Genomic DNA, 27,086 nt, shown 5'->3' with positions numbered 1-27,086 from the left:
TTAAGAGATGAGAAATTGATGTGCAAGAATCCATTTATAACCCTGCTATTAAAAAGTTAATGGCAGAACCATGTTCTAATTCTATTGTCAGCATCCATTCTGAATTGCCATTACTTTTATTCAATATTTTAAATAGTTACCCCAGGTTAAAACCCCCAAATTTTCAAGTATAGAATATAGCATACAAATTAAATACATCTAATTTTGAGAGGAAAGTTCACTTGTTATCCAAAGTAAATATAATGGTAAAATCCTCATGCTAATATTTTAATTAGAACAAAGTGATGAAATATTATATAAAATGCTCAATTTCAATATCACTATTTCTTTGAAGCCCTCCTTGGCCATCTATTAGTTCATAGTAGGTCAAATCCTAATCCTTTCTTCTATTCTGTTTCAGCACTTTCCATGCCTCTTTGCTATAGCTTTCATCACAGGCCATAATCAATATGTATTAATGTATAATCAATATATACTTCCAATTATGATGTGAGCTCTTTAAAAACAAGACCATGTGTTTTCCATCTCTGTATTTATAGGGTCAACTATAAGGCTAAAATATAGATATTTAATAAACATCTACCAAATGAATAAGTAAACTGCATAAGTTGTACTGCATTACATTCTGTGAGCACTAATTGAGACAATATAATGAGAATACTTAAGAAGCTCATGGGACTAGGAATGCTAAAATTATCACTCACTTATCAGAATCCTATCAGAAAATATACATCAAAAATGATTACAATAGACTCAGACAGACATATCATGAAGTTCAAAACTTTCACTTCAAGACCTGTTTTCCGATGGAAAAAAAAAAGGAAATAAAATTGTATGGTAGGAATAATAGGCAATGCAAAGTGAGTTTGCAAAGACTAAAATATACTTCCCCCATAGAATTTCCACTGAGAATGACACCCAGCAAAAAATAAATGTCTAATGTGTGACCATTTACCACCCCCCATAGAAACACAAAATCCTTTGCTAATTCTCACATTTATCTCATCCCTTTGTATTTCTACATGATTTAAAATCTAGAACACTGTTAGCTATGTCCTTTGAAACTGAATTTTGATTTTCAGATATTAGGACACATAGGCAGTCACTTATTTGTATAAATTGGATGGCTTCAGAGTCACTCTGAACATTCACATTCCTGGAGCATGACCTCTTTGAAATTCTTATTGTCGTCATTTTCCTCAGCAGCATTATCTCCATTATATTTTCAGCAAAAGTTTATTGAGTTCCACTAAGTATGTATTTCTAGAAGTTGTACCAAAAGAATAAAGCTTAGTTATGTGCTACACTTTCTCTGTAGGAGTAATGTAATAGTGTATAGAAGATGGACCAATATGGTACCAGTTGATATAACACATAAATCTAATGAAGTGCAAGATAAGTATGTGCACAATATAAAATTCACATTGAAATCCATATGATCACATAATATTTTAAAACATTTACTTTGAAAATATTTGAAGTCAGGATAACAATTGGAAAAACAGAATCAAGTGTCAAGAAATAGACATCAAAAAATGAATGGCTCTTTCTTTCATATCTCTATGGGCCCTTTGTATGCCTTCCTTGGAGAAGTGTCTGTTCGGGTTTTTTGCTCATTGTTTAAGTATGGAATTTCCTCAAAAAACTAAAAATGGAACTGCCTTTTGACCTGGCAATTGCACTGCTGGGATTATACCTGAAGAATCCTAAAACACCAATTCAAAAGAACCTATGCACCCCAAAGTTGTATCATATTGCAGCACAATGTACAATAGCCAAGTGCTGGAAATAGTCTAAAGGCCCATAAGTAAATGGGTGGATAAAAAAATTTGGTACATTTACATAATGGAACTCTATGCAGCAGAAAGAAAGAAGGAGCTCCTACCCTTTGCAACAGCATGGATGGAACTGGAGAGCATTATGCTGAGTGAAATAACCCAGGTGGTAAAAGACAAATACCATATGATCAGACCTATAAGTGGAACCTAATCAGTAAAACAAACAAGCTAGCAAAATAGAACCGCAGACATGGAAATAAAGAACCAACTGACAGTAACCAGAGGGGAGGGGATACGGGGATAATGAGGGAAAGGGAAAGATCAAGTCAAGGAACATGTATTTAAAGGACCCATGGACAAGGACAATGTGGGGGAGGTTTCATGGGGGGGTAGGCAGGGCAGGGGAAAACACTGGGGGAAAATGGGGGCAATTGTAATGGAACAACAAAAAATAAATATAAAAAAAAAGAATGGCTCTAAGTAATAAGTAATATTCTCACAATTATTTATGAACACCCAAATACAAAAAAAATCTAAAAAATGTTGTTTCCACTGTTCTAGGCTACATTATGCTGCAGGAACAATATAACCTCCAAATCTTAATGCCCTAAAAATAACAAGAGTTCATTTCTGATCCATCTGTGCTACACATTCATGTGGGTCAAAAGACTGGGGCAGAGGTGAGAGCCCCTGGGCCATGTCTCTTCACTCTAGGAACAAGGCTAATAGAACCTCCTCACCTGGAGCTGGTTGTCAGAGCAGAGGAAAAGAAGTTCTAACAAATTATACACTAGCTCTTAAAGCTTTTTTCCAGATGTGACATGCATAGCATCTGAAGTTTTATTCACTAAAGCAAGACACATGGCTACACTAGCGTAAATGTGATGGGAAAATGCAACCAAACTTGTGCCTGTAGAAGAGCCAGAAATATTTGGTAAATAGAACTAGTGAGTAATGAATGGGTAACAGTTTAATTTTTTCAAATACCCAGGTGTCTGTAAAGTGTAGGCAATATATCTATGTGAAGTTTTCTCTCCTTGCAGATATACTCAGTATCCTAACCTGAAAATCTTGGCAGAAGTGCAAACACCTTAGTAATGCAGCTTTCCATTAAAACTCTATTCTCTTCTCAGGGCTACATATGTTCAGCAGAATTAAGTGTATGTGAAAATTTTGGTGGATTTCACTGAAAATAATCAGCCGACTTCATTTCATGGGGAACTGCAAAAGTGAAAGCATTATATATCAATTACAGCTGCTCTTGAGGATGCTTCCTTGAGTTAAAACCAAAGTAAAATAAATCGACACTGTAAACATATTACAAAAAAACTGTCCTAAAAGAGGACTGTATTTTGAATTCCTTTATAATTTGTCTCAGTATTTTTAAGTAAAAATGTAAACACAATGGACCATCTAAAATAGCGCATTTCATTTACTTTCAGCATCTCCAACCTTCCCTTCAATGACATTAAACAAGAATAAAGATGGCTAAACTAGACATGGAAATGGAAAAAAACAGTACTTATGCAAATGTCTGAAGAACTTTATATTCTCTTCTGAACATAGAGGAGAAGGCTTAAGTACTAACAATATTACATACAAATGTTGTCCCACATATTATTATTATAGCTCCTTTTGTTAAACTTTAAAGAATTTACCCATCTCACTATGTCTTCTTCTCAGCATTTTATTGTCAAATTTCTCTCATTATTTCAAAAATAAACATGGTATAAATTCCTTAGACCTATGCAATCACCATCTTTACTTACTTTTTGTTTTACATTAATCATGTAAAAGAACTCACTTTATCACTTAATAGATTCTCATTCCCATAACATTTTTTCCCTTCCCTCCAGGATAATGTTCAAGAAATGTCTTGGAGGCTTCCTGGAAATCTGGGCTCAGTGGGGAGGGAGAAGTGTGTGTGTTGTAGGGGAGGTGACTGTGGCATTAGCGTTGGGACTAGCCTAAAAGAACACTGCATACAATAGGGCAATTAATAATCTCTGTCCCACAGGACTCAGTCAGTCCTTCGGTCCCAGAGTCCTGAATCTGTCTTTCTTTGACCTTTTTAGGATTTATGAAACAGAACTTGGGTAGGGGGCATAAGAGCAGAGGGCCAGAAAACTCTGGCACTCTACCTTACTGGAAATCCTCTCTCTCTCTGGATATTACCTAGTGTCAGGATGGGTGGGGTAGGACGAAATGGCTGCTGACATCAAACCGGAGAGCTGAAAGGGCGGGCTTTATCCGCATAGCAATTTGAGCCCAAGGAGAACCAGCAATGATATGTTGCCGCTTTGTTCAAAGGGGACCAATCCCCAGCTCCCACGGAGAGAACCAACCAAAATAAAACCCCACCACATTCCCTGCTTGGGTGCGACTTCCCCGGCCCCACTCTGCAGACTGGAGAACCTCGCCTAGGTGCGCAAACCCTGATAAAGCTCTATACTGCCTAACTTTGTGGCTGATTGGCATTACTTCCTCGGCGGAGCCTAAGAAAACCTTTTACCTGGAGGAGAAGCAAATTAGAAAGTCTGCCTTTCTTTGTATTTTGCTTTGTTTGAATAAGATGTAGGCAGATGATGCCTAAAGATGACAAAAGTATTCATTTATCTCCTACGATTTTAGTCACCAGCCACGATCAGGTGAGTAAAAAGCACCAAGTGCTCCTACAAGAGCACTTGGTCACTGGCCATGATGAGGTGACTAGAAAGGGGCTGGCAAATGCACCATGGGCTCATTGGCTGTGGCTAAGAACATGTGACTCTCAGAAGAGCTACCATATTCGTCCTTGCCGAGATAATGGAGCCACATCTGCCAGCCCAATCACCTGTCTGACACTGGGTGTCATTCCTGAGTAACATGAAAAGAGGGCTCAGTTTTCCAATGGTTATGGGGAGCCCGAGTCCACAAGCAGTCTTGCAGAAACCAGCCACTGGAGTTCATGGTGGTCTGGACACAGATTATTCAAAAGGCTCAGCAGAAATGGTAAAGCATTACATAGGCCTTCATAAAGACTCATTCGTAGCAGAAGAGGAGGAAAAATTTGACTTGGGTAGATTTAGGGGCCTCTTACTTTTTACCTTTTCCCTCACACAGGCTCAACACTTTATGTCTGTTTTTCCTGTTACTAAGCAGGGTGGGTGCAATGGGCTTGTGGCCAAAGATGAAAATCCAGGTGGTAGTGGCCCAGGTCTTAGGGCCATGGATTGTCCACTGGACATATTTGAAGGTGAGTAATTTGTCACAGACAGCAAGCATCAATCTAGTTCTTTATTGTTCTTGAGGTTGCAGTTCTTGAAGATGTACCGATTCTCCTCCTATATGACTTACAAATTCCTTTATCAAAAGCAGGTAGGAAGGCCCTGGCCGGGTGACTCAGTTGTTTGCAGCATCACTGTCCCACACACCAAAAGGTTGTGGATTCGGTTTCTGGTCAGGGCACACTCCTAGGTTGTGGGTTTGATCCTGGTAGGGGTGCAAACAGGAGGCAACTGATCAATGCTTCTCTCACATAGGTTCACATCAATATTTCCCTTCCTCTCTCTTTCTCTCCCCCCAACTCCTTCCTCTCTCTCTCAACTCAATAAACATATCCTAGGATGGAGATTAAAACAATAAGAAACAGGTAGGAGGGCCCTGACACAGAGAAAAGTTCAAGCTATGTAGACAAAGACAGTGTAGTCTTCAGCATCATTTTCTTGGCTTGAACCAAGTGATGGCCATGGCCATGAAAGCTGCATGCTTGAAGTTGAGGGCACTGAAGGGCCACAGGGGCCAATGTGCAGAGAGGCCAGCACACACACACATCACTGCTGGCCAAGCACCAGCCCAACAGCCGATGGCAGTTAATCTGGTACTGGGACAATTTTCGTAAGTACAGTTAATGAACCTAGTACCTAAATAGGTTGAGTATCTTCACAAGCTGCCCTCATGAAAGTAGTCTGATTTCCCTTCACATACCAAGTAGTATAGGAGACCATGGGATCAGCCCCCAGTGGCAAACATTTACTGCAAAGTAACTTCCTAAAATCCAAGCTAAACCTTCCAAGGGCCAGTGTAACTGGTTCAACCACTTTTTCCTTTTCATTTGCAACTATCCCTCTTCCGTGATGTGATTAGCAGCATCCTCTCCTTTGTTTCCTGTAAAAGGAAACCACCTAAAGCAACCTGTGCATAGTAAATGAGGACCATCATGTACTGTGCAGAGAAACCAATAAAGGCCAGTCAGGGCAAGGGCCGAGGCTTGGGCCAAGGCTTTTGCTCCCCTTGGGAGAAAAGCCATGCTGTCCCTTTTCCTCCATCAGACTCGGTAGTCCACGTGAATTCTCATTTCATCCACAATGATGCAGACACTGCAGGCTGGTGTCGGCATCAAAGTAGTATTGTAGGAGTTGGGCTACAGATTCCCTGTAATAATAGCAAACTTGTCAGATTCTGGAAGGTTGTAGTCTGAGAACCAGATGAAGAAGTTAGAGGTGATGTCCTGCTCCTGCTGATGAAGGATTTGGGGCATGTGTTCTGGCCATTCATATAAAACATCTGACCCTATATACTTTCATGATTGATTTGTTTCTACAGTAGGAGTTTGTTTAAAAGAAGATCTTGAATTTGTAGTCTGTTCTGAGATATCTGAACTCTTTCACTGCTAGTTGATAGGAACCTCAGGAAATATGCACTGTGGTCCGTAAGCACGGCTATTAGGAGGTGTTATTCTAAAAGTCGGTGTCCCAGAATGTGGGACTATTTTGGTTGACGAACCCCACACTTTCAGTCAAGTGCCTAAACATTGTCCCAGACTTGAGTTCCAGTAAGAGGAAGAACCTGTCAGCCTAGGCACTCGCTGCCTCTAATTCCAGACTGAAGAAAGTCCTTGAAGAGATCACCTTCAGTGGCCATGGCCTTACCACCTCCTTCACCTCTGCCACCTCATTTGCTCTCTCAACCTCTACTGCTCTCCACATGGACATCACTGCGCCATCTTCTCTTGTATCTCCTTCTGCTCCATTTTCCTGTCTCCACCTGCTTTTCATCTACCACTTCCATTACTGTCCTCATCTTTTTTGCTTCCATTGAGAATATGGCACACTTGTCAGTCATCACCTTTTTAGCCAAACTTGCACACCAGCTGTAGCCTGGGACCTCAGCCCCATTATGAATCAGATCTCTGTAGGGAACTCCCCCCAGCATTACCAGGATGTGGTGGGGGCCTCTCTCCTGCACACAGGTCACTCACAAGTACCAGATGTTCTGGAGAAAATTGAGGCACCAGAGGCAGTGACTGGCAGGATGGAGTAGCCTGAATTTTGCCACACTCTTGCCACCCAACTCTAAAAAAGGGGGCATGAAGTCAGAATGCTCAATGAGAATTTTATTGATAGTTTTAAATTACGTTTGATTTCTACATGTGTGGTTTGGAATTGTCCTCTAGGCAAGTTTTTTAAATGCAAAACTCAGGATCATCTGCATAAGAATCACCCAGGAGTATCCGATAAAAATTAGAAGGCCCCACCTATGTCTACTCAATCAAAATCTAGATATAAGGCCAAGCTGCATGCATTTTCACATGTTCTTCAGTATATTTTCTGATTCTCAAAGTTTGAAGACTTCCGGTATATTATGTGAGTTAAAAATTTTACAATACTCATCCAAATATTTGTCTCTTTTTTAAGGAGGCAAAGATCATTCAGAGAAAAGCACTTTTATCCTGAACCCCAGCTATTCCTTGTCTTCTCTCTTCTACCCTACAAAAAGGGATAATAAACTTCTCCAGACATTTTCTTATTTGTCAGAACTTTAAACTACAACTCCTAGCCTCTGCCCCACACACCCAAATGCCGAGAATCACCTAGCACAGTAGGTATTCAATGATCCAAGAAAGTTTGTTCAGTTTAATCAAATACATCAAAGTGAACTGCATAATGGTATGGCAATTGAAATGGAAATAACTTTAACTAAAAATTTACTGATAAAGCTTCAAAAAAGTCACTTCATTCTTTTAAAAAAATCTATCTAATAAATCATTTTGGTTGATGTTTCTGACCCAAATACTACTTCTTTTAAGGATGTCTCTATAGTGCTCAGCTGATACAGCACTGAAAATGAGGTCATGCATATAAATAGAACAGTGATTTGACCTGGGAACTATTCCCAAATGAGGGAAAATAGAATCCAAATGACTGCCTATCAAAGAAAGCTCTGATAAAACTCTCAGTAGATCTATCAAAGTAAATTCCAGTTCCTGCCCAGGAATCTCAGTCATGTAGAAAATACAGTTGCTAGGCTCCAGGTTGTTTATCATAAAGACTGTTTAATACTGAGGCAAGTTAGCAATAAAAATATATTAAAATATCTGGTCAAAATTATTTCTAAATTCTCAAGTTAGATGTGGGCAACTGAAAATTTCTTTCTGCTGTACAGTAAATTGTCTTCTAAGATCTTCAATAACACAACTCCAATATTTCACTTTTATTTACCATTATCAGTATTAGTCCATGACCCAATCAAAATGAAAAATTCAATGTTATTCCAAGTTATTGTTCTACTTGAACTTCATCCATTTACTCTTTATAAAAATAATTATTGAGTCTATGATTTTCAAGAAACATTTTCCAGGGATTCCTGATTTACCAGAACTTTAAACATATTCCCAGACTATGGTGAATGCTATAATTTTCAGTAAACATATAGAATTAATTTCTAAATAATGTTAGTTGATGTCACAACTGTGAATAGTTTCAAGACTTACTATACAGCTACTGTAATCAAGATGGTGTAGTATTGCTGGAAGAATAAACAAATAGGTCAGTGGAGCAGAAAAGAGTTTCCAGAAATAGACCCCCTAAAATATAGTCAACTGATCTTTGAAAAGGATGAAAAGGTAACACATGCAGCAAAGACAGTCTCTTCAACAAATGATGCTGGGACAACTGGACATCACATGCAAAAAACTAAATATCTAGACACAGACCTTCCACCCTTCACAAAAATAAACTCAATATTGATCACAAACCTAAGTATAATATGGAAAATTATAAAACTCCTAGAAGAAAACATAGAATAAAACATAAAAGAAAATCTCAATCACTTTGGGTATCATAATTGCCTTTTCAGATACAACAAACACATAATCTATAAAAGAAAGAACTAATAAAGTAAACTTTATCAAAATTAAAAACATCTGTCAAAGACAGTATCATGAAAATGAGAAGACAAGCCACAGACTGGTAGAAAATATTTGCAAAACACACATATGATAAAGGACTGTTACACGAATACTTAAAGAACTCCTAAAATTCAACAGTAAAAAAACAACCTTATTTTTAAAAAAATGCTCCAAAGACCTTAACAGATACCTTATCAAAGCAGATATACAGAAGGAAAAAATTCATCTGAAAAGATCTTCATAGCATATGTCATCAGGCAAATGCAAATTAAAACAACATAAGATACCATTACACATCTATTAGAATGGCCAAAATCCAGACACTGACAACAACAAATGCTGATGAGGATGTGAAGCAACAAAAACTCTCATTCACTGCTGCTGAGATTGCAAAATGGTAAAGCCTATTTGGAAGACATTTTGGTAGTTTCTTACAAAACTAAACATACCCTTACTACATGATCCAGCAGTTGTGCTCCTGGGTGTTTACCTAAAGGAGTTGAAAACTTATGCCCACTCAAACACCTACACAGAGATGTTTATAGCAGCTTTATATAAAATCACTGAAACTTAGAGGCAACCAAGAGGTCCTTTAGTAGGTGAATGGATAAACTGTGGTACATCCAGGCATAAATTAGTGTTTTTACACTGACTCGAGCCTCTTGTATATACCTTGCCAGCCCTGGAAAGGTATGTATTTAAATTATGACAAGAGTACTAACTAACTCCTACAAGAGACCCCAGAGTCCTCCTTGTCCTTTCTACCATGTAAGAACACAGCAAGAAGACAGCCATCTGTGAAGTAGGAAGTTGGCCCTCACTAGACACTCAATCTGCCAGCATCTTGATCCTGAACTTCCCAAACTCCAGACTGTGAAAAGTAAGTTTCTGTTGTTTAAAGGCCACCCACTCTATGGTATTTTTGTTACAGCAAACTGAATGGACTGAGACAATCTCCTCCCCTCCCTTCGTGGCAAATTCTCCAACATATGCTATCCGGCCTTCATCTTCTTTCATATGAATGACTCCAGATGTGTCACCTGCAACAAAAATGTGAGACCAATACCACTGTTCCCATTTTATGGAAGTAGAAGCTTGACACAGTAGGTCATATGACTTAATTTTAAAAGAATTAAAAGTAGCTTTTCAGCCTTAGTATCTTATACCCTTCCCTCTACACTTAACTGTCATTGACTGCAATGTCATAAGCAACTTCAGCAGTCCTTACCTTGCCTCTTCCTAAAGGTCAAAGGACCTTCTTTTATCAAATGCCTGAAATATGCCCATTCCTTATAAGGCAATGACACTAGTAATAAGTGGAAAAGGGAGATGCACAGAGTTTTTATTTTATGACTGCAAAAAAAATCTGTATAATACTAAAGTTTGAATATCAAATAAAAAACTTTTAAAATACTGCTTTGGATTATCTTAATAACAGCATTAAGTTTTTACTGACATTTTTAATCATATTTTTCATTACCATTCATCTCCTTGATACCCTCTTCTACCTCCTCCCAATTCCCTACCTGCTGCAATCACCACACTGTTGTCCATGTACAGGAGTCCTTTTTCTTTTTTGCTCAATCCCTCCATTCCCTAAGCCCCCCTCCCCAAGAGCTATCAGTGTGTTTTATCTATGAGTCTATTTTATTTGTTAGTTCAGTTTGTTCATTAGATTCACATATGAGTGAAATCATGTGGTATTTGTCTTTCTCTGACTGGATTATTTCACTTAGCATAGTGTTCTCCCAGTCTATCCAAAGAAGAGCATTATTTTAATAGGTAGCTTTCACAAATTTTAACACACAGGCATACACACACAAACACACACATACACAAAAGAAAATCAGCAGTCTAATAAGAATTTTGCTATAGTGGTTTCTTATTTATTTATTTGTTATTCTATTACAGCTGTCCCAGTTTTTCTCCCTTTGCCATCTTCCACCAAGACCACCTCCCGTCCTACAGTCAATACCCACACCAGTGTCCATGTCCATGAGTGATTCATACATGTTTTTTAATGAGTCCCTTCCCCTTCTTTCTACCATTATCCTGCTTCCTCCTCCTCTCTGGCCACTCTCAGTATGTTCCATGTTTCCATGTCTCTGGTTCTGCTTTGTTCATTAGTTTATTTTGTCCATTAGATTCCTCTTATAACTAAGATCACCTGATATTTGTCACCTACTGGCTTATTTCACTTAGCATAATAGTCTCCAGTGCCACCCATGTTCTCCCAAAAGGTAGGAGTTCCTTTTTTCTTTCTGCTGAGTAGTATTCTGTTGTATAAATGTACCAGAGTTTTTTGATCTACTCATCTACTGATGGGCACTTATGCTGTTTCTAACACTTGCCTATTGTAAATAGTGCTGCTATGAACACTGGGGTGCATAAGTTCTTTTAAATTGGTGTTTCTGAATTCTTAGGGTATATTCACAGCAGTGGAATGGCTAGGTCAAAAGGCAGTTCCACTTTTAGTTTTTTGAGGAAGCTACATACTGTTTTCCACAATGGCTGGACCAGTCTGCATTTCCACTAACAGTGCACTAGGGTTCCCTCTTCCCCATATCCAAGCCAGCACTTGTTCTTTGTTGATTTATTAATGATAGCTAGTTCGGCAGGTGTGAAGTGGTATCTCATTGTGTTTTTAATTTGCATCTCTCTGATGGCTAGTGATGTTGAGCATCTTTTCATATGTCTCTGGGCCATCTGTATGTCCTCTTTGGAGAACTGCCTATTCAGGTCCTTTGCCCATTTTTTAAATTAGATTGTTTGTCTTCCTTGTTTTGAGTCATTAGTTCTTTATATATTTTGAAGATCAAACCCTTGTTTGATATATCATTGGCAAATATATCCTCCCATACAGTCAGTTCCTTTTTCATTTTGATGATATTTTCTTTAGCCCTGCAAAAAGCTTTTTAATTTGATGTAGTTTCATTTGTTTATTTTTTTTCCTTTATTTCCCTTGCCCTAGGAAATGTAGTGGCAAAAATATTGCTACATAGGACATCTGAAATTTCCCTGCCTGTGTTCTCCTCTAGAACTTTTATGGTGTCACAGCTTATATTTAAGTATTTAATCCATTTTGAGTTTGTTCTGGTGTGTGGTATAAGGTGGTGGTCTAGTTTCATTTTTTTTCTAATGTACCACTTCAGTTCCCCCAATGCCATTTATTAAAGAGGCTATTTTTTACTCCATTGTATTCTTATGCTCCCTTTGTCAAATATTAATTGACCATAGAGACATGGGTTTAGTTCTGGGCTCTCAATGATTTTCCACTGATCTATTCTCATGCCAGTACCAGACTATTTTGATTATAGTGGCCTTGCAGCACAGTTTTATATCAGGTATTATGATGTCTCCAACTTTGTTCTTCTTTCTCAAGATTGCTGAGGGTATCTCAGGTTTTTTTTGGTTCTATACATTTTTGGAATATTTGTTCTAGATCAATGAAATATACCATTGGTATTTTAATATGGATTGCTTTCACTGTATAGATTGCTTTGGTTGGTATGGATATTTTAATGATGTTAATTCTTCCAATCCATGAACACAGTATATGCTTCCATTTATTTGTATCTTCCTCAATTTTTTTCTTGAGTGCTCAGTAGTTTTCAGAGCATGGGTCTTTTACCTGCCTGGTTAAATTTATTCCTATTTACTTTATTTTTCTTGTTGCTAGAGTAAATGGGATTTTTTCCTAGCTTTTCTTTTTGGCATTTCATTGCTGGTGTACAAAACTGCCATTGATTTCTGAATATTGACTTTTTGTATCCCACTACCTTCACTGCTTCAGTGATTTCTTACAATTTTCCAGCTTATTCGAAACCATGTTAACAATTTCAAAGCTTGAAAAATGTATTAAAATATATAAACATTCACAACTAAATACTTGAATTTAAGATAAAATTAAATGATCATTTTTGTACTTTCAAAAACATTTATAAAAATAAACATATACCCCAAATATTAATGGGGAGTCAGCAGGGTTGAACTGCACTTTGGCAACATTTTCCAAGACAACTACATATAGTTCCAACATTGAGTATTTATAATCTTAGAATCTCATAGAATAAAGTGACCCTTTGAGAATTTCTCTTGTCTGTCCCATCAAAGACTGTAGCTTGTGTTTGAATCACTCCAATGACCAGAGCATACAGTTGCAGGCAATCTATTTCATTGTTGGGACACTGACATTTATGAGGATCTTCCACTGGGCTGAAATTACTTTCCTAACTTCTGCAGAGAAATCCCCTTTAGTCCTCTGGAGCCGAAGAAAACAAATCTTTACTATTAAGTACACACATATTAAAGATGGAGGTGTAGATACCTACACTTTGCCTCCTCACACACCAAAAGGACAACAATGAATTTTAAAAAATAACCAGAACTGCCATAAAATCTAATTGTATGAAGTCTGACAACCAAAGAGTTAAAGAAGAAACATTCATCCTGAAAGGTAGGATGGGTGGAGATGGGCAGCCAGGGTGGAGTGGACTTGTGGCGAAGTGGTAGCTGGAGGACCGGGGCAGGCAAGGCAGTGGCTGGTGGACCAGGCAAAGCAACGGCTGGCAGAGCAGGCAGTCCCACATTTGTGTGAGGATAAACCAGGAGGAACAACTGTGAAGCAAGACAGACCACACAACCCAGGGTTCCAGTGAGGGAAAATGAAACCTCAAAATCTCTCATTGAAAAAAACCTGTGGGGGTTGAGGCGGCGGGGGAAACTCCCAGCCTCACAGGGGAGTTCATTGGAGAAACCCACAGGGTTCTAGAATGTACACAAAACCAACCACCCAGGAATCAGCACCAGAAGGGCCCAATTTGCTTGTAGGTAGTGGAGTAAGTGACTGAGAGCCAGCTGAGAGCCGAGCAAGAGGCATTGAACTAAGCAAACAATTAGAAAAGGAACAGATTCATAGAAATAGAGATCATATGGAGGGCTATCAGCAGGGGTGGGTGGGTAGGGGAGAGAATAGGGGAAAGGTACTGGAAATACGAAGCATAAATGGTAGGTACAAAATAGACAGGGGGAGTTTAAGAATAGTATGGGAAATGGAGAAGTCGAAGAACTTAGATGTATGACCCATGGACATGAATTAAGGTGGGGGAATGCTGGTGGGAGGGGGGTACAGGGTGGAGGGGAATAAAGGGGAGAAAAAGATGGGCTACTGTAATAGCATTCATTATTGGTTTTAATAGCTAATCAATAAAATATATTAAAAGGAAAAGTAGTGCAGATTTGTTGAGTGCCTTTAAAAAAGACTAGTTATAGTCTTAACTCTATGCTAAAACTCAAATTGCAATTTAAAAATTCAAACTCACCCTCCAATTATAATATCAAGGACCTCTTGTTCATTATAAAGGCCTTTTGCTATTATTTTTTAAAAGACTTTAAATAGAGGAAAGAAGGGAGGGAGAAAGAGAGGGTAAGAAACATTGATTGGTTGCCTTTACACCCCTGATGACCTGACCCACAACCCAGGCATATGCCCTGACTGGGAATTGAACCAGCAACCTTTGGGTTTGCGGGCTGGCACTAAATCCACTAAAACACACCAGCCCGTGTGCTATCAGCTCTTTTTACCCTTGAACAATCCTATGACACACAATTGTTCTTACTTTAAAGGTATAAAATTTGCCTGGTGATTGTCGAAATTACTAGATAGAGGATACCAATTAATGAAATAGACATACACAAATGCTAGAACAATCTTTGGTCCTAGTTCTACTTCTGACTAATTAAGAACACTAGCTAGCTATCTGATTCATAAATGATTTCAACCATTGTTTTCTAAAATACAAATTTTCAGCTGAATCAGAACTAAATTCTAACAACATCTGTCACTTACAAAACCAATCTTCAAAAAGGACACAAGAGGACACAGCCCAGAGGGTTCTTCTGGAAATAAGTAAGATATCACTGTCTTAGCTAGTTGCTAAGACAACTAGCACTGTGTCTAGAACACAGTTTGTATTTAGTAAATGTGAATTCCATTTTGCTTTAAGAAATTTGCACCCTTTAAATCACAGTTGTTAACTGGCAAACACAGGGAGGATAATGTGCACAATTTCTCCTACAGAACCTCACTAATTAAAGGTTTGGTGAAAAAACGTAATACAGGCTATCAAATTCAATAAGATTTGCAGATTGCATTGAGGGTATCCTATCAGGTAAGTGAGAAGTGTCTCATCTAGATCAATCTTTATTTTAGTAAACTCATACAATACCCAGGAATTATAAAACTTGATGGGAATATAACTTACATATTCATACTCCAAAGCTTGTCTGAAATCCTATGCTAAATGACCTCAGGGTATGGTAAATGATTTTTAATGACAGTAATTTTTAATAAAGAAATGTTGATATTTTAAGTGAATTTTTAAATAAATATATAGGAGTAAGTATTTAGGTAGCAAACTTATAATAACAAAATGTACACTACCTAAAAGCTACTTTCTCATACTAGTCATAAAGGTGTTAGTTACAAGAGCAAAGATTGTTTAGCTCAGGACTTCACTTCTTCACAGCTTATGAATACACAAAAGTGAGACATTCTGTAATGACACAAACTGCATAAGGCTAGTGAAAACTCTTTCACTTTCATCATGGGGTAACCTAGCAACATGGACCTATTACACTAAGAAATCTTGCTAGAGATTTCTATCATAAATTTCCAGGCTGTTTTAGAATTGGTATGCATTTTTTGCATATTCTTGCATTCATGCTGCTATAACAAAGTAACATACATCAGGAGCTCAAACACAGGAATTTCTTTCTCACAGTTTTGGAGGCTGAGAAATCCAAAATCAAGGTACTGGCTGATTTGGCTCAGTTCACTGGTGAGGGCTCCCTCCCTGGCTTGCAGATGGTCACCTGTGTCCTCACATGGCAGAGAGAGAATTCTAATTTCTTATTACTATTACTAAGGACATGAATCTCATCTTGAAGGCCCCTTGCATAATCTCACCTGAACCTAATTACCCTCCAAAGGTTTCTACCTCCAAATACCATCGCACTGAGAGATGGACTTCAAATGAATTTTGGAGGACACACTCAGTCCATAACTCTTGGTATTATAAAAATCAAAAAATCTATCATTTAGCAATTGCCAATACTCTTTAGAAAATTAGAAAAGAGACCTTACAGGCAAGAAGGGGCTAGAAAAAGGTATTCCAAGTCATTAAATCCAAAGACCTACAACCAAGATTGCTCTATCCAGCAAAACTTTCATTTAGAATGGAAGGACAGATAAAGTGCTTCTCAGACAAGACCAAATTCAAGGAGTTCATCATCACCAAGCCCTTATTATATGAAATGTTAAAGGGACTTATCTAAGAAAAAGAAGTTAAAAAAAACATGAACAGTGAAAGGACAGCAAACTCACAGTTATTAACAACCACACCTAAAACAAAAGCAAACTAAAAGGACAGCTAGATCAGGAGTGGAAACATAGAAATGAAGATCTCAAGGAGGGTTAGCAACAGGGGAGTGGGAGGAGGAGAAGGGGGGAGAAGGTACAGAAAATAAGTAGCATAGACAGTAGATAGAAAATAGATGGGGGGGCAAGAATAGCATGGGAAATATAGAATCTAAAGAACTTGGGACACATGGTCATAAACTAAAGGGGGGTAGTGGTGGGGATGGGGGGGAAGGGTGGAGGGGAATGAAGGGGGGAATAGAACAACTGTAATGGCATAATCAATAAAAATTAATTAATTTAAAAAAAAAGAAAATTAGAAATCAACAGTGGGGCTCAGTTGATTGGGCAGCATCCTGCAAAGTGAAATGTTGCATGTTTGATTCCCAGTCAGGGCACATCCCTGGGCTGTGGCTTTGTCCCCAGCTGGGGGCACATATGACAGGCAACTGATTGATGTTTCCCTCCATCTCATTTTCCTTCTGTTCCCCTCAGTCTAAAATTAAGTAAATAAAATCTTTTAAGAAATCAACAGGGATAAAAACAACAACCCAGAAACACTTTGAGAAATTCAGTAAGACACTATCAATTTTGATTTCTGCTTGGCAATCCAAATTATTTTAGCCTTTTAACTGTTTCAGAATTTGCCACAAGAGTATAAAACAAAAATATTCTCTAAATAGAGAAAAATAATGCTGGATGTCATATTAGAATATAAAAAAAATAAACATTTTAGGTCATAGACATTGTACAAGCCAATATTACTTACAGAAACATTGTTACCTTCACAAATTTCATATTGTAGCTCAGGTTATATATATAAAACTAACCCATGAAGATGAACTAGGGGCCCATCTTCAAGAAAGAAGATCCATGAGGACTCAGTGAAGACAAGATAAATAATGTATTTCAGGGAGATATTTCTCTTGCCCCTACTCTTACCTCTCTCCCTGTGCTCCCTTCAGTCTTTCTCTGGCATACAATATAATTCTAATAACCTGAAAGAATACACTTAAGCGAATAAGCATTTTATCTTTTTTTCTGATAAGCACTGGCTATGCCACCTTTTTTTTTCTTAGTATTTTATTTACTTTCAGAGAAAGAGAGGGAGAAAAACATCAATGTGTGGTTGCCTCTCACACGTTCCCTACTGGGGACCTGGCCCACAGCCCAGGCATGTGCCGTGACTGAGAATTGAACTGTGACACTTTGGTTCACAGGCCTGTGCTCAATCCACTTAGCTACACCAGCCAGGGCTAGGCTATAGCATCTTTACATACAAACAAACACATGTACGTACAGGCACATGCATACAAAACACATACCCACTCCCCATATATACCCAGAAATACCTATTTGAAAAATAACAATTAACATTTACATTTATGCCATAGACCAGACACTGTAATAAGCATTTTACACATATTTCATTTAAAAGCTCATACAATATTACTATATGGTAGGTAAAATTAGTCTATTTACAGATGGCGAAACGGAAGCACAGATGTTAAGTTGTGGTGCAAGATGGAAAGATGAAACTCCAAGCAGTGTACTTAAGACAGCACTGGGATTCAGCTGCTCTAGCTGAATGCAATGAGAGCAACAGGGAAAAGGATCCATCCTTCCCCTTGTTTGTCCCTTATCTCCAGCCTAAGTGCTTGCCAAGGGGAAAAATATAAATGAAGCAAAACCCGTGTCAGGTAATTCTTAGGGCATTATGGTATTCTGAAATTGACAATATAATCCCCCAAGTAGAAGAGCTACCAGAGCAGAATATTTATCTTTGACTTTCACCTTACCTTCTAATGCATATAAGTTAGTTCTTTTCTACTTATTAAAATTGTTCTAAATATATATACTAATTTCCATAACATTTTATAGGCTTATATGGGAGTCATGCCCTGTTCTTGAGTGATTCAAAAATGTTTATTAAGTGAATAAATGAATTGAATACTTTTTACTTCAGAAATCCCTCTTTTCTAGACTTACTAGAAATTACTGTTACTTCCTTTCCACTAAAATAGCAGCAAAAGTAAATGTCATTGAAGTTGATGGAATTCACTAAAATAAACTGGTATAAATCTTTAGTAGCTTTTCATTTCAAAAGCAGAAAATATGTAAATCTTGGAGGGGGAATGAAACAGTCCCTCCTTATTAAATGGACATGGCATTGGTGCTGGGAAATGGAGTAAAATATTAAAATTCCAAGAATAAACTAAGTAAGTATTTAAAAGACATTTTTATCAGAAAGCAAAACAAGGGGAAAAGAAAGCATTTCATTTTTTTCCGATGCAAAATCCAATCCACACGGCAGTGATATTATTAATATTCTGCTTTATTTTCTGAAACCTGGCTGATGGTCCAGTGAACAGCCAGCTTTAGTAGCTCCGTATTACCAAATGGCAAGACAAATCAAAATTCTTGAGGCATAGAGTTCTGTAGCCTTGTAACTTGATGTGAGCAGACATTTCAGCTCTTACTCAGAGGCTAAAGATGGGGATTCAAGTCTGATATAGCTCCTTCTCCAATTTACAAACTGCTAACACATCAGTGCAAAGCCTCAGGGGTCTGCACCCAGACATCTGAATCTCAAGGGTTCACCTGCCTTTCAGTTTCTCTGAGACAATAACATGCCCACTCAGAAGTGAATACAGATCACCTTATATATAAACTGTTTTATCATGGATATCTATCCTGTTTACTTCTGCATTCTGTATTTACTTTTAGGATGTACAGACTATTTTTCTACCAAGTAGTTAAGGCGTTATCGTTAATAAGAGTCTATAATTAATTGACTAAAGAGAGACTAAAGCAGAACAATATACATAAGTAAATTAAATGAAATGTACATGATGTTAATAGGTTTTCTAGCCCTATTTTTATGGGTATTATATTTACAGAGGTTTGGAGCTTATAACATCAACACAGTGTTTTAATTGGTTCTGAAGATTTTCAGAACTCAAGATATGTAGCAATTTTCAAATTGTATTAATGCCAAGAGTGTTTCTAAATATATTTTACTCATTTTCGAGAGTGGGTAGAAATAACCCACTAGCTCTAGCATCCCTGTGGGTTCTAATTCCAATTTTGGCATTTAAAGTCTCCAAGGACGTCCTTATACCCTTTGATGAAGTTGTTGTGTTTGTTTGTTTGGTTCCCTTTTGACTCTGGGGCACAAGGGGGGGGGGTGCAGTTTCCTGTGCACCCTCTGGCTCTACGTCTGGCCCTGGCCGAAGAAAGGCGGATGGTTCTGTACGGAAGTCTGTCCTGATGCTCATCGTCATGCGTGCTGTGTGGACACACTCGCTGGTTTCCACTCCCAGTAATCCAGTAGCCTTGTGCTCAATCCCCAAATCTTGTGTCCCCTAAGAGTGAGTTTGGGTTTTAACAGGGGATTCCTCTCTACCCACACCAACAGGGGGAAATATTTGATTGCTAACATTTCTCAGAGTTGCCTATGAAAGATGATTTTATTTTTAAAAGATTCATTATTCAGTTTTTATTATCTTAAAATTCTATCCTATTGCCCTCACTCCAGATCACTGACCCTGCTCCCTCCTTCTTGGTATGCTGTTGCTATTTGTGCATAAAAAGAGTTAAAGGAGAAGATGCTAGCTGGTTTCTGACAAAAAAGGGAGGATGGCAGATGGGAGAGCCCCCAACTTTTAAGATGCAGCTTCTCAAAACTCTGAACTGTGGTCATAGAGTTCTTCTCATCACTTGACAGTATAACTATAGTTATTGATCATGTAACTTAGTTATTTATTTGTTTGTTTGTTTAATCCTTACCTGAAGACAGTTTTTCATTGCTTTTAGGGAGAGAAGGACACATCAATGCCAGAGAGAAGCATCACTCTGTTGCTTCCTGGATGTGCCCAGACCAGGAATCAAACCTGACTGTGAATCTCACTGCAACCTCTCGGTTACTGGATGACGCTCCAACCTACAGAGCCACACTGGCCAGGGCCGGGTCACCTAGTTTTGAAACAGTTTCTACTTTTTGCTTTTATGATTTCATCATTGTTTAGAACACGACCTAGATTTGTGAAAATGCTATAGGCTCTAGAGTCAGACAAGCCTCAGTTAAAATTCCAATTTATGAGCTATATTATCTGGATTATTTAACCTTTCTAAAACTCAGTTTCTGTATCTGAAAATGAAGACACTATAACAACTCTACATATTAGTCATGGGAGATTAAATGAGATCATATTTTATTCTCCTCTAATAAGCACTAGAGGACTATAGTTATGTACATGCAAAAGGATACAACATATCATATAATACATATTTGAATGTGTCCAGATACAACTGTGTGAGAAATAATGATGGCAGCTAAGATGGACATTTATACCACCAAATACAGGTGCTGCTTTAGAATAATAGAACTAGAGATAAGTAAAGAAAGCGATTAAAGGTGAAAAGATGAGAACCTTAAGGAGTATATTTAAAATAGCACTGGGATACCATAACTTTGTCTGAATGGAATGAGAAAAGTGTGAAAATGGATTGATCTTTCTCCTTTTCTCTCCCTTGTTTGTCACTGAATGGCTTGCCAGAGGCAAAACATAAATTAAGACAAAACCCACACTAGGTTGCTTCAACATCTGATACCAAATGCTTTCGGCAGCACATATACCAAAATTGGAATGATACAGGATTGCATGGCTCCGGAACAAGAATGACATGCAAATTCATGAAGTGTTCCATATTGAAAAATTATTTAATACCATTATTATTATCTGCATTGATTAAAAAAGTTAGAGTTACTGGTTCTTTATTTTGTTCATTCTCTGTACCCTACAAAACTTGAGTGGCAAAAGAGTATAGTGTGCTATTTATGTTGACTTTTACTGAATATATGCATTTCTAATTATAAGGGGGTCAAAATTATAATCCATGCTTCCTTCAGTTTTCCTAGCTCTTATTTACTATGTATACACCTGTAAGACCGTGGCAGCCAAATATTGTAAAGGCTTTAATTTTCTCAGCGCTTGAAATATGAACAGTAAAATTTATAGCTTCTTCCTAAACCTCCTGCTTTATAGAAGGTTTTGATTATTTTTAGCAGAGCCTTTCTATTATAGCCTAATTTAGCGGAACTGCACCACTAGAATTATAATTCAGCACTGCATCATCTCCCTAGTGACAGGAACCATGGAAAATAAGATGATCAAGAACAGGACAACCACACATTTTGAAAGGGAAGTCTTCAAATACCCCCTGTGGGGCACTGTCTCTCACTTTTTCTTTCTTGGCATTCAGCTTTACCTCATTTACTTTTACATTTCTAACATAAAACAAAAGTGAGCTATATTTTTCCCTGTGGTATGATTATTTTACAAAAATTCTACACATGCTTTAACCCAGCAAAATTGTATTTCATTTTATAAAATCAGTGTATTTCTAGTCCTTAAAACATTCTATCAGCTTTGAGGTTTTTCTTTTCCATAGTAAGAAAACTTCACCAGATAGTTCATGGTAATAGCACTTCTTCTATTATCTACAAAATTACCTAGAATGATTATGATAATTAGAAATTTAAAATTTGGGGGTGTAATGGCATAATCAATTTTAAAAATAAATTTAAAAAATAAAATAAAATTTGGGGGTGGTGGGGAGGGGTAGTGGGGAAAAGCAGAAAACTGTACTTAAACAACAATAAAAAATTTTAAATTACAAGGTCAGATACAAGATTTCTAATTCACATTCCTCCTCATATGGTTCTCCTAATACACTTTCTTTTATCCTATACCAAAATAATACTCTTCCCCCTACACTCTTAATTTTGTCTTTCCTTCTCTGGCTGTACCATTAGTGTTCTGGCTTCAGCACATAGTCCAGTGTTTCCTAGTCTAATCCCCAAGACTCAACCCTCATAACCCTGAGTAAACTTCAAAGCTGCCCTATACATCTCTCCAAGATATATATTGGCATCAAAGACAAGTTGAACATACCAGGCTCTAAATCATATTACTTTATAATTTATTGCTAAAATTGCACAAGCAAATTTTGTTAAAGAGAATTTGTGAACCAAATTTTTTTAAAAAACAATATATATATGAAAAATGGAAATGATGGTCTCGGGTATCAGACAAACAGCAGATCTTTGTAAGTTAAAACTTGCTGGAGGATTTCCAGCCAAAAAAGAAATGTAGGTAGATACACTGTGCCTCCTTGCATAACCAAAAGAAGGACAGTAACAAATTTAAAATAAAAAAAATAACCAGAACTGCCAGGAAATCAAACTGTATGAAAATTCAAAAACCAAGGAGTTAAAGAGGAAACGTTCATCCACTGTGCCCCTCACAGTAGGAGGGGCAGAGACAGGCAGCCAGGATGGAGGGGACTTGGGGGCAAAGCAGTGGCTGGCGGAGTGGGCTGTCCCACATTTGCATGCAGATTAACAAAGAGGAAGAGCTAAAGAGCCAGACAGATCATGCAACCCAGGGTCCCAGCACAGGGAAAGAAAGCCTTAAAACCCCTGAATGAAAAAAACCTGTGAGGGTTGAGGTGGCAAGAGGAGAAACTCCCAGCCTCACAGGAGGGTTCATTGGAAAGACCCACAGGGTCCTAGAACATACACAAATTCACCCACACAGGAATCAACACCAGAGGGGCCCAATTTGACTGTGGGAAGCAGGGGAAGTGATTGAAAACTGGCAGAGAGCAGAGCAAGCAATATTGTTCACTCTTGGACCCCTCTTCCACATACAGCACCACAGCATAGCTATGTTGCCCCACCCTGATGAATACCTAAGGGTCTGCCCCTTACTACGTAACACACATGCTGAGACAAAAAAAAATATGACCCAAATGAAAGAACACATCAAAGATAAAAAAATACAACTAAGCAATGAAGAAATAGTCAACCTATCAGATGCAGAGTTCAAAACATTGGTAACCGGGATGCTCACAAAAAATGGTTGAGTATGGTTGCAAAATAAAGGGAAAAGTGAAGACTATGAAAAGTGAAATAAAGAAAAATGTACAGGGAAACAACAGTGAAGGGAAGGAAACCAGATGCAAATCAATAGTTTGGAACAGAAGGAAGAAATAAACATTCGATCAGAACAGAATGAAGAAACAAGAATGCAAAAATTGAGGAAAGGCTTAGGAATCATAGGGGTACCAAAGAGAGAGAAGAAAGGGCCAGAAATTGAAAACTTACTTGAACAAATAATGAAGGACAACGTTCCCAGTCTGGCAAAGGAAACAGAATTCCAGGAAGTCCAGGAAGCTCAGATAGACCCAAACACTTGGGACCCAGGGAGGAACACACCAAGGCACATCATAATTACATTACTCAAGATTAAAGATAAGGAGAGAATCTTAAAAGCAGCAAGAGTAAAGGAGATGGTTACTTACAAAGGAGTTCCCATAAGATTATCAGCTAATTTCTCAAAAGAAACATTGCAAGCAGAAGGGGCTGGGAAGAAGTATTTGAAGTCTTGAAATGTAAGGACCTACATCCAAGATTGCTCTATCCAGCAAAGCTTTCATTTAGAATTGAAGGGTATATAAAGTGCTTCCCAGATAAGGTCAAGTTAAAGGAGTTCATCATCAGCAAGCCCTTATTATATGAAATGTTAAAGGGACTAATCTAAGAAAAAGAAGATACAAACAAACATACAAATAGTAAAATGACAACAAACTCACAACTATCAATAACTGAACCTAAGAAAACAAAAATAAAAATGAACTAATCAAACAACTAGAACAGGAACAGATTCACAGAAATAAAGATCATATGGAGGGTTATTAGGAGAGATGGGGGAATAAATGAGGGAAAAGGTACAGGAAATCTGAAGCATAAATGGTAGGTACAAAATAGAGAGGGGGAGGTTAAGAATAGTACAGGAAATTGAGAATCCAAGGAACATATATGTATGACCCATGGATATGAACCAATGTGGGGGAAAGCTGGTAGAGGAGGGGGGTACAGGGTGGAGAGAAATAAATGGGAGAAAAATAGGACAACTGTTATAGCATAATCAATAAAATATATTAAAAAATAAAACTTGCTGATAATTTTTATCACTATATGGAACTGTCCATGCTTTAATAACATATGAAAATTTAAGGGTTATACAGGATATTCCCACAAATTTTTCCCCATAAGCTGTCCTTGTTTATCACAAAAGCTATATTTGATGCTTAAAAATCTAATTAAACTTATATTTTATACCTTGAAATTGTTTTGGTACCCTCAGAAAACATCACATTTCTTCTTTTCTTCAAACCTACCTGATACTATATCTAAATCAAAGATTTCCATGTTTTTCCAAAGGAGAACCTATTTATCTGTTTCTCGGTCTCATTTAGGTATATGAACTTAGGACTGCAATAACACATGACTACTTCAGTTGGAGGAAGCTAATGAAGCAAATGAGTGGTTCGGAGGGAGGAGACTGGTGGCGGCAGAAACAGAGCAGCAAGACCCAACCCTGGAGGCAGGAAAGTGCTGGCAAATTCAGGCCGACCTGCTCTACCTCCTGGAAATGGCTGGGTATGACAATGACAGATTCATTATTGTGTGTCCGTGGTTCAGGGTCAGACATTTTGCCATTTCTACCATAAATTATATAACAATAAATTATAAGAAAGTTCAAAATAATTTATAAGAACTCTTATTTTGTATAACAAAGCAAATCCTTCATATACACTTCACACTGAATACTTACCCTTCAAAAAAGACTCACTAAAATATTTAGCATTGGCTACCTATTGCATAGAATGGCTAGAGAACATCTTTCTCTAAAGGAGATACACCTTAATGAAAACAATGTAAACAGGCAGGTTCTTTCCAAATATGTTTATGTGATGATCATACTATAAAAAAGAAATAGTGGTCCACATGAACGAGTAAAGAAGAAAATAAAAACCTACAGTTCACTACTGTTTATTTATACTAAACATACATTCTGTCCTTCATGTAATAAAGCCATGGGTCCTGACATTGTGCACTCCATGTGAAATTCTATGTAAAGTTACAGAATTATTCACTAGGCATATTTGGACTTGAATCATGCAAGATAATGCTGTGATTTTAACAAGAAATTAATAAGGAGTTTACCAAAGCAGACCAGCCAGTGGTGACTAGTACTCATTTTCAAAGCTTTTCCACTATTTCGTTTTGAAATTTAAGGTCCTTCCAGTAAAAGCCATTGATCATTTGGGCAATAGCTGGAATACTTACATGTGTTCTTTCAGAATCAGAGGGAATCACTTAATTGACATTGCAATGCAAAATACCAATTGACCATTATATAACGGAAAACACGATGTATATTTTAGCATAACTTACTGCTTCTTTTTAAGTATCAACATAATTCTTAGCTTATATTAGAATCCCCCTCTCTGAGGAAGACATTCTGTGGTTAAAAGTTGCCTAGTATTCAGCAAGTTTAATTTTTTAATAATGAATACTAGCTTTACAAATTTTTCCTTACTGAGCAATATCATGATTCAATTACCTATAGTATATCAATACTATAAATCAACTCATAATGAAAGTTTTCTAATAAAGGAGAAATCTGTACAGATTCCTAAATTAAATAGATAGACATCATAAAAAAGAAAATTATATCCTTGAAATTTAATTAAGATCACAATTTGCTATTAAAAGTTATTAATAGATAAGTAACTAAACCCCTTTACCTTATAAATATCCAAAAATCCACACTGGTGATCAAATCTGGTGTACAGTTCATTCAGCATGCTGATCACCTGCATGGGGGTACACTGAGCACAGATGGCTGTGAAGCCCACGATGTCCGAGAAGAGCATGGTGACATCATCAAACTTTCTGGCCTGCACTTGCTGCCCTTGCCACAATTGCTGAGCTACATCGCCAGGGAAAATAGAATAGAGGAGATCCACTGTTTTCTTTTTCTCTTCTTCGAGTGCCTGGTGAGTTCTTTCTAAAGTTGCCTTTAATTTATCCATCCTCTTCTTCAAGCCATCTTGGGCCTTTGCCTGCTCACCAACCAAAATGACATCTCGGGTGGCATCGTGGATCGGGATGTCTGAGAGATGCAGACCCCTGCCCATGAGTTCATCCAACTTGTCCACACACGGAGAGCCCAAGAATAAAATGGAATTTGATTCTGGGACATGGATCATTTGTCCTTTGACTTCCATCACCTGCAAAATTAACATGGAATTTTGATCAGTGCTCTTCACATAAAGAGATTCACAAAATTTGTTATCTGATAAAGAGGAAGAACAAGAAATGTTTTATTAGCCACGCTGACTTTCTGCGTTCATATAAGCAAATTTATATATGATTTACAGCGACTGTAAAATTCATGGTTCTAAATAGAAACATTTGTTATTGTCTCCTACTTGCCCACTTTTGAAAGTCAATGATGCAATGAAAAGTGACACCAATGAGAAATAAGACAGAAAAACATGGAATTCACTTAATAAATTAATTTTTCTTTATTTTTCATGGCATGAAGTATTTAAGTTAGTAGATGAAGTGCTTAAGGTAGTAGAAGCAAGGAGGACATATGGGGTAAAACTATAGAGATTTAGATTTGAAAGTCTGCAACTATGTTTCATTATGTTCCCCCTGCACAAATCACTAAGATCTAATCTAAATAAGAAAATAAAATTGAAATCTTGCTTGATATTATATTTTTATAATTGAAATGCTCTCTCTATGAAAAGTTTCTTCTAGTATTTGGTCTTTCATCTTTTCACACATGCTACCCTTTTA

The 27,086-nt window shown here is 37.5% G+C and overlaps 1 protein-coding gene and 1 pseudogene across 1 annotated transcript in view; one reads left to right on the top strand and one right to left on the bottom strand.

Annotated features, from left to right (window-relative positions):
- The window catches only part of GUCY1A2 (guanylate cyclase 1 soluble subunit alpha 2), a 307,345-nt gene that overhangs the window by 88,980 nt on the left and 191,279 nt on the right, over positions 1-27,086 (bottom strand). The window contains exon 5 of the mRNA XM_037153653.2: positions 26,024-26,509. Coding sequence (XP_037009548.2) covers positions 26,024-26,509 — 486 coding nt within the window. The remainder of the gene's footprint in view (positions 1-26,023; positions 26,510-27,086) is intronic.
- On the top strand, positions 20,981-21,079 carry LOC119055453 (uncharacterized; annotated as a pseudogene).

The sequence above is a fragment of the Artibeus jamaicensis genome, unplaced genomic scaffold, assembly GCF_021234435.1.
Source record: "Artibeus jamaicensis isolate MK-2021 breed Jamaican fruit bat unplaced genomic scaffold, CSHL_Jam_final contig_585, whole genome shotgun sequence".
In the NCBI taxonomy this organism is placed as follows: domain Eukaryota; kingdom Metazoa; phylum Chordata; class Mammalia; order Chiroptera; family Phyllostomidae; genus Artibeus; species Artibeus jamaicensis.
This window is presented reverse-complemented; position numbering and strand designations above follow the sequence as displayed.